Genomic DNA, 13,114 nt, shown 5'->3' on the forward strand with positions numbered 1-13,114 from the left:
TATCGTGAGCACGACCGACTTTTCATTTTTTTACAAAAATGCGTAAGAACACTGAAAGTGTACCAGTTGCCTCTGTTCTACCCAACCAATCGGACAACCCAAGATTAGACTAAAAAGACCTCTAATCAAACCGCTTTTGACTCCGGATTGAGCGGTATCTGTTTATGCACTGGCACAAGTATATCAGATAACTCTGTCTCAGTCTTTGTACTTAATCTCGCCCATTAGCGAGTCGCTTCGTTTCAAATGCATTTCATTAAACTCTGTGTAAACCCTTCCACGCAGCTTTGATGTGGGGAGCAGGCGGCTAATGCACTCGTCTCCGGATATTAGCGCTCGGCGTGCTGACTCCAGCACAGTAAAGCCCCGATCTGGTTTAGTTTCGGTCCGGTGGCCAGACAGCTAAGGCATGTGGGAGCTCTTCGCCCGCGGCAACGCTAATTGCACATAAAAAAAACAGCGAAATCCTGTCAGTTTAAAATGAAAAGTATTTCTGTGTAAAAAAAAAAAAAACAAAAAACAAAAAAAACCAATAATTGCAGTTCAAATTGGGTCAGTGCCAGATGCGAGAGGAAGCAAGCAGAATTAAGTTTCCTGAAGCAAGCCGTTTTTCGCCTGGATTGAATGCACGATGCGTCACCGCGGCGTTGAGCCTGCAAAGTTGGTGGACGTCTTCATTTCGGAGCTGCATCATAAACATAAATCCTGCTTGGTTTGCATCTACTGAGAGCATCGTTTACAGTATTTGTGCTTCATAAAAGAGAAATGAGGGGCGTAAATAAATCAACATGCCCCCAAGAGTGCAGAAAGTGACATAAAGTAGCTAGCACTGTTAAAGAATTCCCCAGTGCCACCCAAAGTGGCCCACTTCAGAGTCTCAGCTAGGGAGGCGCTAGCCATGTTCATGCTTTTTAGGCATTTCCAAAACTTTATTTTATTTTTTCCAGAACTTTCCCCCCCAAAACTTAGCAGGACTTAGTTGACCTTTACCCAGTGTACGCTAGCACAGTGAGTCCATTGGCAGCCCCAATTCAACAACCATTAATAACTGGGCTCCGTCCCAGTGTCTAAATGCAGAACAGAACACCTAGCTAAGATATTAATGAGAGCTAAAGCGAAATGTTCTTTCCCAACAAGCAGGGCGCGTTTCGAGGTCAGTTCACAGATGCACAGCATGCACTGAGCAGCGGCGGCGATGGACAGACCACAACCGCATGCGCCCTCTCCCCATACACAGCCATTCACAACACAAGAAAAACAACCTGTGATGGAAATCTGTGACGGCACTTCAGCTCATGGGTCAACTCAGGAATCGCATCACTTACAATAGTTAAGTCGTCAAGGCAACAACACCGGCGGGATTTTTATTTATTTTTTTATTTGGAAGAAAGGCGCACACATGGGTAATGACACATACAGCTGACACGAGCAGAATCGCACCCCGAGGAGAAATCATTCAAATAGCTTCATGATTCCTCTGCATTTCACATTTCTATCAGGCCAAATATCAAAGTACTGGATTGTTTCATCTCTCTTCAAAATGCCCCTACTTTGCCTGGGCCAAGCACGCACAGATTTCTGCCCTGCAGGCTGGGGTTGTTATGTCTTCTCCGGTGTTTGTGGCCAGGTTTCTGATTGGTCAGGAGACCTATCACTCACATGGCCCCTGGTGCTGCAGATGTATGTGGATTTGGGCTTGACATTATCAAGCTGGTGCCCGTTACATTACTCTTTTTTTGTGTTTTTTCCAGATCCTGTCGGGTCTGTTGTTTATATCACTGCTGCAAGTAAACGTGTTTCTTTTTCTTCTTTTTCTCAATGTGGTAAATCTTTATGGTCAGGTAAATTTTCACGGCATTGTTGTTTAGGAAAACTCCGTAAATATTAGCAGTTTATAATGACAGCAACATCGACGTCCTGGTCGAGAGAAAGCCGCTCAGTTTTACAGCCCGTTGTGCAGCTGAAGCGGAATGGAGAGCAAAAAAAACAACAACGGAACGAATGAAAAAAAAGGGGGAAAAGGAGAAGCTTTATTTTCTCAGGCAGCTGCTGCAATACGCAATGGAAACTCTGAACACGCCACATTCTGACCGATCTACATTTGCATTTGGAATACGATGTTAAAATGGAATGTGGATTCTCGTGTTGCTGCGTCCACCATGTCGGTCTAGTTATTGCTTGCATATTGCAACCTGTGGAAAATAAAGCCAGGAAATGCAAATAAAAGTGACTGGAATAATAATAATAATAATAATAATAATAATAATAATAATAATAATAATAATAATAATAAAAAGGCAAAAGACTGGGGCGCCAGCGCCGCCTTCAGTCGGAGCAGAGCACTGCAGAGGGTTGGGAGGAATAGAGGTCAGTATAGCAGGGTCATGCGGTTATTACCTTACTGGATCGTTTCCAGCTCCTTCTCAAAAGCATGGTCTGTAAACGAAACAAAGCAGTTACGTCGCCAGCCTTGGCATTCCCATCGGGAAGAGGCCAATAGAGCCTCAGCCTGGAGTTTAGTTCAGCCCTTGAGGGGGCACACTGGAATGGCAGACTCCTGTCTTCACAACACAATGACCTCTTTATAGGGATGACCAGATCTCAAGATATCAAATCTAAATCAATTTGCTTTGTCTCTGTGTAAATATTTTCTGTACAGGCAACCATTTTAGAACCTCCGACAGATTGTGCAGTACAGTTAAAGATGACAAAGATGTCATAAAGGTGTCATATGCCCTAAGGGGGGATGAATAGAGGTGGACATATAGAAGCGTAAGAGCCTGAGCCATGATTATTTAGAGGAAGGACACAGGCCTCCACACACACCAAGGCCCATGATGCCAAGGTAGGCACTTCCATCCAGGGACATAAGTACACACACACGCTAAGTATCGGGAGCCTCTTACCACCAGTAGGTGGTGCTAAAGTGCCCATAAGTCATTTTCAGAGGCTCTCCAGGCGTATTGCTTAATAAATCATTTTTAGCAAGTCTTCAGCTTTACGAAGACATCACATAAAGCGGAACACTGCGATTTCCCTGTAAGCTTGCTACCTTCGCATGCTGGAGTAAAATATTTCAATCCACAGGGCTCCGAAACCTCTATGCCGGAGAGGCGGACCACACTGACTGCAGTTGGGGCAGGTGCATTTCAGCTGGCAATTCACTTAGTTCTACTCTCCTCTAAAATACCACCAACAAATGCTGGTGGTCTTTTAAGAATGCTCTTTCCCCCCTGGCTCTTACGGTTCTGGGCTCTGTAGGAAAATATGGATGGTTGTAGGTGGTTGATCCGCTGGGTCTATTTGTCATGTCCTCGATTGTGAAGACTAAAAACATTGAGTTAAGGAGTGCTGTGGATAACAGAAAAAAACAAACCGTGTCGTGATTCACAAAAACCAACCGGAGAACTCAACTGCATCTGTAGCTGGGTTCTTATGTACGCTGGAGCAGGATGCAGTCATAAACATGGACGACCGGCATGCGGTATGACAGCCCGGGATATGTGCAGTTAACTCAAATACAGGAGCTGTTATTAGCGTGCTGAGCTTTGGCTCGTCATGCAGATCCATATACGAGACACTGGGGTGACTGCAAATCCCTAACATTGGAACGCGGGTCACTTACAAAGTTTACGGCCTGGTTTCACATGCGGTATACATTATGTCACTGCTCAGACGTCTAAATAGAAAAGGTACTGAGCGGTCTTACTGAGCTATGTGTCGCGGATCGTGCTTCAACAGGACTCCACAGCGAGAAAACTCAAAATTCGTTCTGCTGTGAATCCTCCGCCAGCATACGCACGTAATAAATATCAAGCATCAAATACTGCAGTAACTCAAAAGTTTAAATTCCCCTTGATATTATACAGAAAGAAGGGAGGAAGTGAAAGAAAGCAGAGTGTTGCACTTGCACAGGAGCGACTCTCACCCTCCATGTCCTCAGGACCCCCAGGCAGACCTCAGGACCCCCAGGCGGACCTTCGGTTATCAGGGAGGAAGAGGGAAGGAGGATTCTAATGAGAGAATATATCAGGAAGATCACTTACTGCGTCCTTGAAACTGCCCTCCTTAGGCGTGAGGGTGACCGCCAGTTCCAGCGATCCCAGGTCATGGTCAGGGTATTGGGGGTCTTTCAGTTCAAGGATCACATCTAGAGTTCTGAACAGAGACGGATTTATTCAGACGTGGCAGCTTTGGTTAAAACGGCTGCTCTGGTAGGGTAGTGCCTCTGGAACTCCAAACCCCACCAGCGCACTTCGATTAGTGTGGAGCATTGTTTGGAATGTTTCGGTTGCATCCATATGCCTTTTGGTTTGATGGTAAATGTCTCACTGGGAATTCTAATCGAACTGGAATTAAAATGCAGCAATCTGTTTTCTGCTTTGGTTTACACCAGTGGAACCAAACTACAAATATAAACACACCTTTAAATCAGCCTCAGAATCTGAATTGTACTGTTTTTAGCTCACCTGGTAGAGCAGGTAGAGCAAGGTCTGACACCATGGTCAGGGGTGCGATTCCCAGGGAGCCCACAAAAGTCTACTGATAATTATTAATAATTGCTCTGGATAAGTAAATGTAAATGTTGTGAGGAAACACTAGAGGGCAGTATTGCCCTTTCACAGTCAAATGCACTAAACTAAAAGCCAGATAAGAAGCACTCCAAAAACCCCCCTCAAAAAACGTTAGATAAGGACTGTCAGGAGGCATGAGAAGGACCTTAGATGCTCCAGAGACTCCAAATAAAGATATGAAGAACCCATGAAGTCGTCCTGCAGCCCAAAGTCATAGTCAAAGACCTGCAGGGGCGAGAGATAGAGAGAGCGAGAGGGAATGGAGAGATAAGGAGGATGAAAATCCATCTCAACCAAAAACAGACAAGCCTAGTACGAGGATTTATGAAGGTCTTCTTCCTCTAACATATCCAGTCAACGATGCACACATACCTTGACATATAGGGGCTCCTTCAGGCTGTCTACCAGCAGAGTGACCTTCTCGTCCCATACGGGGTTCAGGTTCTTATGAATGGTCTTGCTACGGAACACCTCCTTCCCTGTGATCTTAAACTTCACGTAGGGGTCGCTGGTGCCTGAAAATCACGAGAGACGCAACAGGAAGGAATGACCCCAGGAGCTGGCAAAAAGCACAGCACTGTGTGAAGTTGACATGAATTACCGTTCCCTAAAAACCAGAGAGTGCGCAGAGCAAAACACAGTGACAGTGCCATTTTAGCTTGTTCTCAGATCCAGGAACATAGATCTTTATTTTTCATGTAGCTCTGAGCAGTTTAAAAAAAACAAACAACATAATCGCACACAATAGTCTTCAAGAGCAAAGGTCTGTCTTTGTGCCTGGTTAACTAAGCAAAGCGTGTGTCCACAAAAGCCCAGCTTGCGTAAAACACTGACCTTGGGTCCCCTTTATTGAACTAAGGCAGGTCCATGCAAATCTATGAATATAATATTCTGATAACCTTCAGATCATTTTTCTTTCCATGAATATTCATGAATATTCATATTTATTCTTCCACTCCCCCACCCCCACCTTTCTGGGGTCACAGGTGTGGATGAAGGTCATCTGGACCAGTGCTGCTTTCCTCACACACTCGTCTGGTCATGTGATTCAGCCCGTGAGCTCTGACTACCTTTCACGTTCATTCCCACATGCAACTGCCTGAGCAGACAGACACACACGGATGACCCGCACTCACAAATGAGGTGGAGCCCATTTGCCTAGTATAAAGAGCATCATTACATGGCGCAGTGATGGCTCAAAGTGATACTCCCCTTACCGCAAAACTATAATTGTGTCATGTCATTTTGGAAATGCACCCTTTTTCAACCTGTTCGCACTTTATATGAGACAGCCATACCTCAGGATGGCCGCTAGATGGCACTCTGCCACAAAATGAGACCTGGAAGCCTGCAGTAAATCTGCATCAGTCACCTGGCCAGAGTCTCCACATAGTCACTATTAGCCAACTTTAACCACACAGTTAGTTGGCCTTTAGCAATCCACATCCATTTCACTGCAGTCCCTAAGGACAACACGGGACAGTGCGACCTAGTGGTTACGGCACTCCCCTAGTGCTGTAATGTAAAATGTGTTACTCCCGCCACAAAACAAAGTGCCATTGGATACAGAGAAGGTGCAGCTGCAGTCCAGTCCACAGTGGAAGGCACAGCCCTTCAGTTACACAGAAAGGGATAAAGGCCTGCATGGGGTGAATCAAAGCACTGTTCATGAGAGAGTTAACCACGTACTATCAGTTCAGACTCCAATCACCTTCCACAATCCCTGCAGACCACAGAGTACCTTAGAAAACCACAGTGTGCGCGTGTGTGTGTGTGGTGTGTGTGTGTGTGTGTGTGTGTGCGTGCGTGCGTGCGTGCGTGTGTGTGCGTGTGCGTGTGTGCGCGTGCGTGTGCGTGTGTGCGTGCGTGCGTGCGTGCGTGTGTGGTGTGTGTGTGTGTGTGCGTGCGTGCGTGCGTGCGTGCGTGTGTGTGTGTGTGTGTGTTATCCTGCCACAACCTGCTCTTCTGAGCCAATCACAGCTCAGCTATCCTACCTTCCCTCAGCCTGGTGGAGCTCTGACTGACGCCGGTAGAGCAGCCTATCAGATCTGTCCACCACACTGGCCTTACGGTGCACTACATGCCTCGCACCTTTAATAGGCCTCAGGCACTCGAAAGATCTTCATGACCCTGCAGGTCTACCGCTGAAGTGCTGTCTCGTTCAACTGTCCAAAGTGGAACTCTGCTAACTTCCAGCAACACCTTGTGGTGTAATTTCATTCAGGGACACCCAAGTACAACCAGTAATGCTTTCTACATTCTTCTAATATCAAGAACCAACACAACTCCTTTTTTTCTTTAAGTAAACCTGGATTACTCGCTCAATTTATTTTTGGTGTTGACAGTTGCACTCTCTCCATTTTGAAACTCTGCAAATTTAGTCCATCTCACTGCGAACAAAATGCTTGCACACATTCAGACCAGTGTGCTCAGCCTGACCTTTGCCCTCTGCCTAGTGACACTGCATGACTCAGCATGTATGCAAACAGACCCCCGCACACCTCCCAAGAGCCTCCTGATGACACGCCAGACGCAGTCCGGAATACGCTCACTTTCAGACAACAGCCGTTTACTCATTTAGGAGGGCCTGCTGATCAAAGCATAGCTTCATCAATGATCTGGGATCAGATTTTGCCTTTTGTAGTCTACAGAATACAACAACATACATGTGGAAAGGCTAGAACAACCCTGTTCCTTCCTCAGACAGTACATGGGTGAGCACTTGATCCCTTACTGACCGTATCTCAAAATACTCATATACAACATAGCGATTATTATTCCGCTTTGTTTTCAGGAAAGCGATACACATGGCTGTAGGGAGGAGACTAAGAAGAGAGCTGAACATGCAGGTGATACATGTATGTCACGCGTCACAGTGCGAGCCGTCTGCAGGACCAGCGTGCAGCCGCACGGCCACAAAGAATTATGGGGGAAGTGTGATTCCACGGCTTAGCTGCTAAGCTGACTGAAATGAGTACAAGCTGTGGTCAGGCAGGATGAGTCAGCAAGGTATCAAGCAAGTGAGGGTTTTCCCCCCTCCAGAAAACTCACTGATCAGAGAAACTGACCAAGCCCTACCCCCATCCACCGGACCTGAAGATGGAGTGGACTGTGTGTGTGTGTGTGTGTGTGTGTGTGTGTGTGTGTGTGTGTGTGTGTGTGTGTGTGTGTGTGTGTGTGTGTGTGTGTGTTGAAGGCTGGCTCACTACAGCAGTTGGAGTGGACTGGAGGCTAGTCTCACTGACCCTCCTCCTCCTAGTCTGACTGACACGCCCCTCACTGCTCCCAGGCCGCTCTCCTTACACATCCATCAGTCCTCAGAGCACAAGAGGCTGTCTGGTAGAAGCGGCAGCATGAAATTAAAGGCTATCCACATGAATGCACCAACGGCATCCTGCACACACGCCACAGATCTAAAGCTCTAATGTCACTGTGCACTGGGGACATGAAAGTTGGGGGCAGTAAATCCATAATGGTAATATGCAAATAAATAAGCACATAAATGACTGCAGAAAGCGTTCCACCGCTTCTGTCTCTATGCTGACATGATGAGCATTAGTAAGTGCTAGCATTAGCAAGTTTAGCAAAAGGTAGACATGTAAAAAAAAAATAATAATAAAAAAATAATATAAAAAAGCACATGTACATCTCCATTTATCTGACACTTCTCCAAAGCAACTTACAATTATGAGTACAACTTGAGCAATTGAGGGTTAAGGGTCTTGCTCAGGGGCCCAACAGTGGCAACTTGGCAGTGGGGAGGCTTGAACCAGCAACTATCCGATTACAAGTTAAGTACCTTGACCACTGAGATACCAGTGCCCTATGTAAATGCTTTACAGGTGAGAACCAGTAAATCTTTTTGGAAAAAGTTTCTTTGATAGGTTAATTATTAAATGACTATTAATTCACCAACCATTGTCGTGGAACACTGCAGACTGGAACCAAATCAAACACATTTTCTTGCTCCTGGTTGCCCTTTAAGCAGTTCTACACTCGGTCTAAACGTTCCCTACTGTGGTTGACTTGAGGTCAGGGTGCAGGTCAGGGTGCAGGTCAGGGTGCAGGTCAGAGTACAGGTCAGGGTGCAGGTCAGGGTGCAGGTCAGGGTGCAGGTCAGAGTACAGGTCAGGGTGCAGGTCAGGGTGCAGGTCAGGGTGCAGGTCAGGGTGCAGGTCAGGGTGCAGGTCAGAGTACAGGTCAGGGTGCAGGTCAGGGTGCAGGTCAGGGTGCAGGTCAGGGTGCAGGTCAGGGTGCAGGTCAGAGTACAGGTCAGGGTGCAGGTCAGGGTGCAGGTCAGAGTACAGGTCAGGGTGCAGGTCAGGGTGCAGGTCAGAGTACAGGTCAGGGTGCAGGTCAGGGTGCAGGTCAGGGTGCAGGTCAGCGTGCAGGTCAGGGTGCAGGTCAGAGTACAGGTCAGGGTGCAGGTCAGGGTGCAGGTCAGAGTACAGGTCAGGGTGCAGGTCAGGGTGCAGGTCAGGGTGCAGGTCAGGGTGCAGGTCAGGGTGCAGGTCAGAGTACAGGTCAGGGTGCAGGTCAGGGTGCAGGTCAGGGTGCAGGTCAGGGTGCAGGTCAGGGTGCAGGTCAGGGTGCAGGTCAGGGTGCAGGTCAGGGTGCAGGTCAGAGTACAGGTCAGGGTGCAGGTCAGGGTGCAGGTCAGAGTACAGGTCAGGGTGCAGGTCAGGGTGCAGGTCAGGGTGCAGGTCAGGGCTATTCAGGGCCAGCGAGCAGCCAAGCCTGACACCGGCATCACTGCCATGTCACTTTCCCATTCTTCCCAGAGACACTACTCTGACATCCGAGCGGTTGCTCTGCCTTGACACTCCTGTGTAGCACTATTTCAGTGGCTGTATCTTTCCACAAGTGTTACAAAAGTGAATTACTCTCACAGGCAACTGCAGTAAAGGAATTAGCAGTGTTGTCTGAATAAACCTGCTGTGTTCATTATGCAGACAAGCCTGTCCATACTTTGATTAGCGATACCGGCTTAGTACTATACCCTACATCGCCTCAAGGGGGCAACATGGTACTGCGTTATGTAATAAGCCACCACAGAAGCCCAAGCCCACCGTCAGCGCCCACTGCCTCACTACTGCAGACAAAACGTGGGCATATTTTGCCTTTAAAGCCGATTCGGGATTAGACAAAGGAATGCCAGCCTAATCCCAAGTGAGTGGAAGGAAGCCTCTGTGGATCTAGGATTAGAGAGCTTTGACAATGTGCAGAGAGCTTCTGCAGTAAGTTCCATCAGGAACACTTTATGTAAGCATCAAAGTGTGGGCGTTTTCAGTCTCACATCTAGTGTCCGATCAAGAAATGCCTCACAGAGACAGGAACAGTTTTTGCAATTTCTGCAATCAATAAAGTGTTGTTCTCTTATGTGCCGTCTAACTGACCCTCCCATCTGCAGGGTAAAGACGCTGTAATGGTCATTTTAAAGTGTCAAATTCATATTATGGTGTACTGTATTTTTCCAAGAAAGCCCCATAACCAAGGGTGCTGGAGTTCCACAGAGCACTCCGGTCTAACTATCTGTACTTAAACCTCAAGAGACTAGACCCTGGCGCACACACACACACACACACACACACACACACACACACACACACACACACACACACACACACACACTTAGAGCTAATGACTCCCAAATGCTGAAGCAATAGCATATGGCTGTGTATCTGCCTGGCTGGTTACTGCAAGGCCTGCAGATTTCTGCCATTCCCAGAATTCCAGCCTTAAAGAACAATTCCAGCCTTAAAGAACAATTCCAGCCTTAAAGAAGACCCCACAAACAACTGTTCAGTCTAATGGGCCTCATTACCGTACTTAGCAGTGGAAACCCCAGCTAATGGCTTCTGAATAATGAATTAAAAGACCAGTGTAAAAGTGTGGCAGATATGGCCACTCAAAAGCTTAATAAAACACAACAACCATCCGATGCTTTTAAGGAGTCGTTTGCAATACTGTTTCAATTAGTAATAGTTGGACTTCCAGTCAGGTCCAGGGCTCCATTTTTGCAGGACAAACAAATCTTTCAGAAGACTGAAGTGATTATTTTTCTGTGGGCTCCTCCCACAACCTCCACCCCATCCCCAAAGTCCCTGGATCCAAGATGCTTGGAAAATCAATACAGGCTGCAGAAATCCAAGTTTCATTTAGTTTCATTCAATCCAAATGGATATCCTGCAGTAATATGTCGAGTAATGCACTGATAAGAGCCTTGATTGAGAGATGCAAGCAAAGCTTTATGGCGACAGAAACCATTTCATCCGAATGCACAGATGGAATAACTAATGTAATGTCTGTTGATTATTGATGATATATGTGGAACTGTCGACAGACTGGGTTTGGAAACTTGGTACAGCACCGCATCAATTTTGCATGGCACGAGTATATAAATGAAATGTTTTCACTCAGGCACGCTCAGACAACGAACGTGTGTGTGTGTGTGTGTGTGTGTGTGTGTGTGTACACGTGTACGCGCCGAGGATGCACGCTTGTCACCTTTCCCAGTTCCCCCCCCACAAAGCAGCACAGGGCAGCCCGACATCCACACAGCCCCTCAGCCGCAGTACTACGTGCTGCTGGCCTTTCTCCCCCCCACATAAGTGTCTCTGCATCTCTGGACCAGCCAGCTCTGATGGCATCTTAATGGGCGAGAGGCGAGACTCTGTCACGCAGCTAAGAGACAGGCTACGTCTCCTCCAGAGGACAGAGGCTCGCTCACACGAGCTACGTTAACATGATAAAGATGCATGTTCCCAGGGTCCTATGTTTGAGAAGCATCTGGATGAAGCAGTGAGACCGCTCTGATAACAAAATGGAGGGAGACTCACCGAGAACACAGGAAATAACACAAAAAGAGGAACACTTGAGCACAATGAGAATTCTGGTGTAAAATTATAGGAAAACAAAGTAAACCAGGTTCCCATGAAATGCCTGTGGCGAATGAAATGAGAGCAAGCTAAGGCAGGATGTCGCACATTGTCTATTATTTCTGAATGAAAGTAACAAGTGTGCAAAGATGCAGCTGAGAAAAAAAGCAATACAGAAGGCAGAGAGGAAACCAGCTCACGTCACCACTCTCCTCCGAAGATTCATAATTACCCTTCCCAAAACTCACAACCGGCCACGGAAGCTATTAAAAGTCACTGAATAATGTACGCTGAGTCATAATTAAGCTAAAATGTTCTATTCCGTTCACTCAGTGTGCAGGCTGATGCTTGCCCTAGCACTGCACACACGCTTAGCTCAGACCCACTAAAGGCTCGGTAATGGCACCAGTGATACAGGGCCCGTCAGGTTCAGCCGTGTCCCTCCTGCGATCACGAAGGATCCGCAGTCTTAGAACTCTGACGCCCACGTGAACAGCTTGAGTGCTCATAGTGATTTTCTTTGTTAAATGTCAAGGGCCAACCGTACTTACTAGACTATTACACTTTCATTAGAGTCTGTAATTATGTTGTCCTGTATTATTCCAGTGACACACACACACACACACACACACATGTGCGCGCGTGCGCACGTGCATGCACATGCACACCTATCAGTTTCTCTTTAGCATGTGTTGATGGTGAAATATTAGAAGCAAGAAGAACAGAGAGTGACAACAGACAAGACGTGGCATCAGCTGTCTAAACACAGCCGCGGCTTCACCGTCCAGCCGCCGTTTCCCTTCTCAAACAACAACATGGACAGATTCAACACCCTACAGGCTACACCGCGAGACCGTGCGCAGTCAGAGTTGCTATCTGATTGTGATTTATACATCACTTTGGTACAGCTGTCCAAAGACATTAGCATGAAATTACTTAATAAACAAAGACTTACTCAGCCTACTTAATTACGAATAATAAATACATTAGCATAACCAAAGCATTCAGCAACTGTTACAGATATGCATTTGTTAATGCATCCCTGTAGAGAAAACCGTGTGTCATTCATTTGTGACAAAAACCTTCGTGAAACTGTCTGCATGGGTTTGGATGTGTGTGCAGGTCACACTGTTCTAAGTTGCTTCTCTTTGATTAATACCTGCTGCATAGATATGAACTTACACACAGTTTTACAGTGCTACACACACAGCTCTACCAGATCATTCTATCAGCGGTCATCCAAGAGTTGTGTGTGTGTGTGTGTGTGTGTGTGTGTGTGTGTGTGTGCGCGCGCGCGCGTGTGTGTGTGCGTGTGTGTGTGTGTGTGTGTGTGTGCGCGTGCGTGCGCGCATGCGTGCGAGTTGTGTGTGTGTGTGTGTGCGCGCGCGCGCGTGTGTGTGTGTGCGTGTGTGTGTGTGCGTGTGTGTGTGTGTGCGTGCGTGCGTGCGTGTGTGTGTGTGTGTGTGCGTGTGTGTTTTAGAGCACCCATACATATACACTGGTCTGAAGGTAAAACAAGACTGTGTCAAACTCTTGTAGAACAACCTGGACTCCATAATTCTCCATAAAGTAGCTGTCTTTCCTGTCAGGCTGCTATCTCTCCCGTGAGGCGACTGCCTCTCCTATGAGGCAGCTGCCTGTCCTGTGAGGTAGTTGTCTCAC

The 13,114-nt window shown here is 47.1% G+C and overlaps 1 protein-coding gene across 10 annotated transcripts in view; it reads right to left on the minus strand.

The window, feature by feature from the left end:
* Window positions 1-13,114, minus strand: part of mctp1a (multiple C2 domains, transmembrane 1a) — a 114,454-nt gene that overhangs the window by 52,041 nt on the left and 49,299 nt on the right. For 8 of the 10 annotated variants that reach the window (XR_003410367.2, XM_035529707.1, XM_035529705.1 and 5 more), the window contains exons 3-6: window positions 4,947-5,089; window positions 4,720-4,799; window positions 4,047-4,158; window positions 2,398-2,436 (exon numbers count right to left, since the gene is read on the minus strand). Coding sequence is in view for 9 of the 10 variants with exons in the window: in XM_035529707.1 (XP_035385600.1) it covers window positions 2,398-2,436; window positions 4,047-4,158; window positions 4,720-4,799; window positions 4,947-5,089 (374 nt within the window). In the remaining variant the exon portion in view is untranslated. The remainder of the gene's footprint in view (window positions 1-2,397; window positions 2,437-4,046; window positions 4,159-4,719; window positions 4,800-4,946; window positions 5,090-13,114) is intronic. The other 2 variants (XM_035529706.1, XM_035529708.1) reach the window with 1 other exon arrangement.

This window comes from Electrophorus electricus, chromosome 9 (genome assembly GCF_013358815.1).
Source record: "Electrophorus electricus isolate fEleEle1 chromosome 9, fEleEle1.pri, whole genome shotgun sequence".
NCBI classification, from domain to species: domain Eukaryota; kingdom Metazoa; phylum Chordata; class Actinopteri; order Gymnotiformes; family Gymnotidae; genus Electrophorus; species Electrophorus electricus.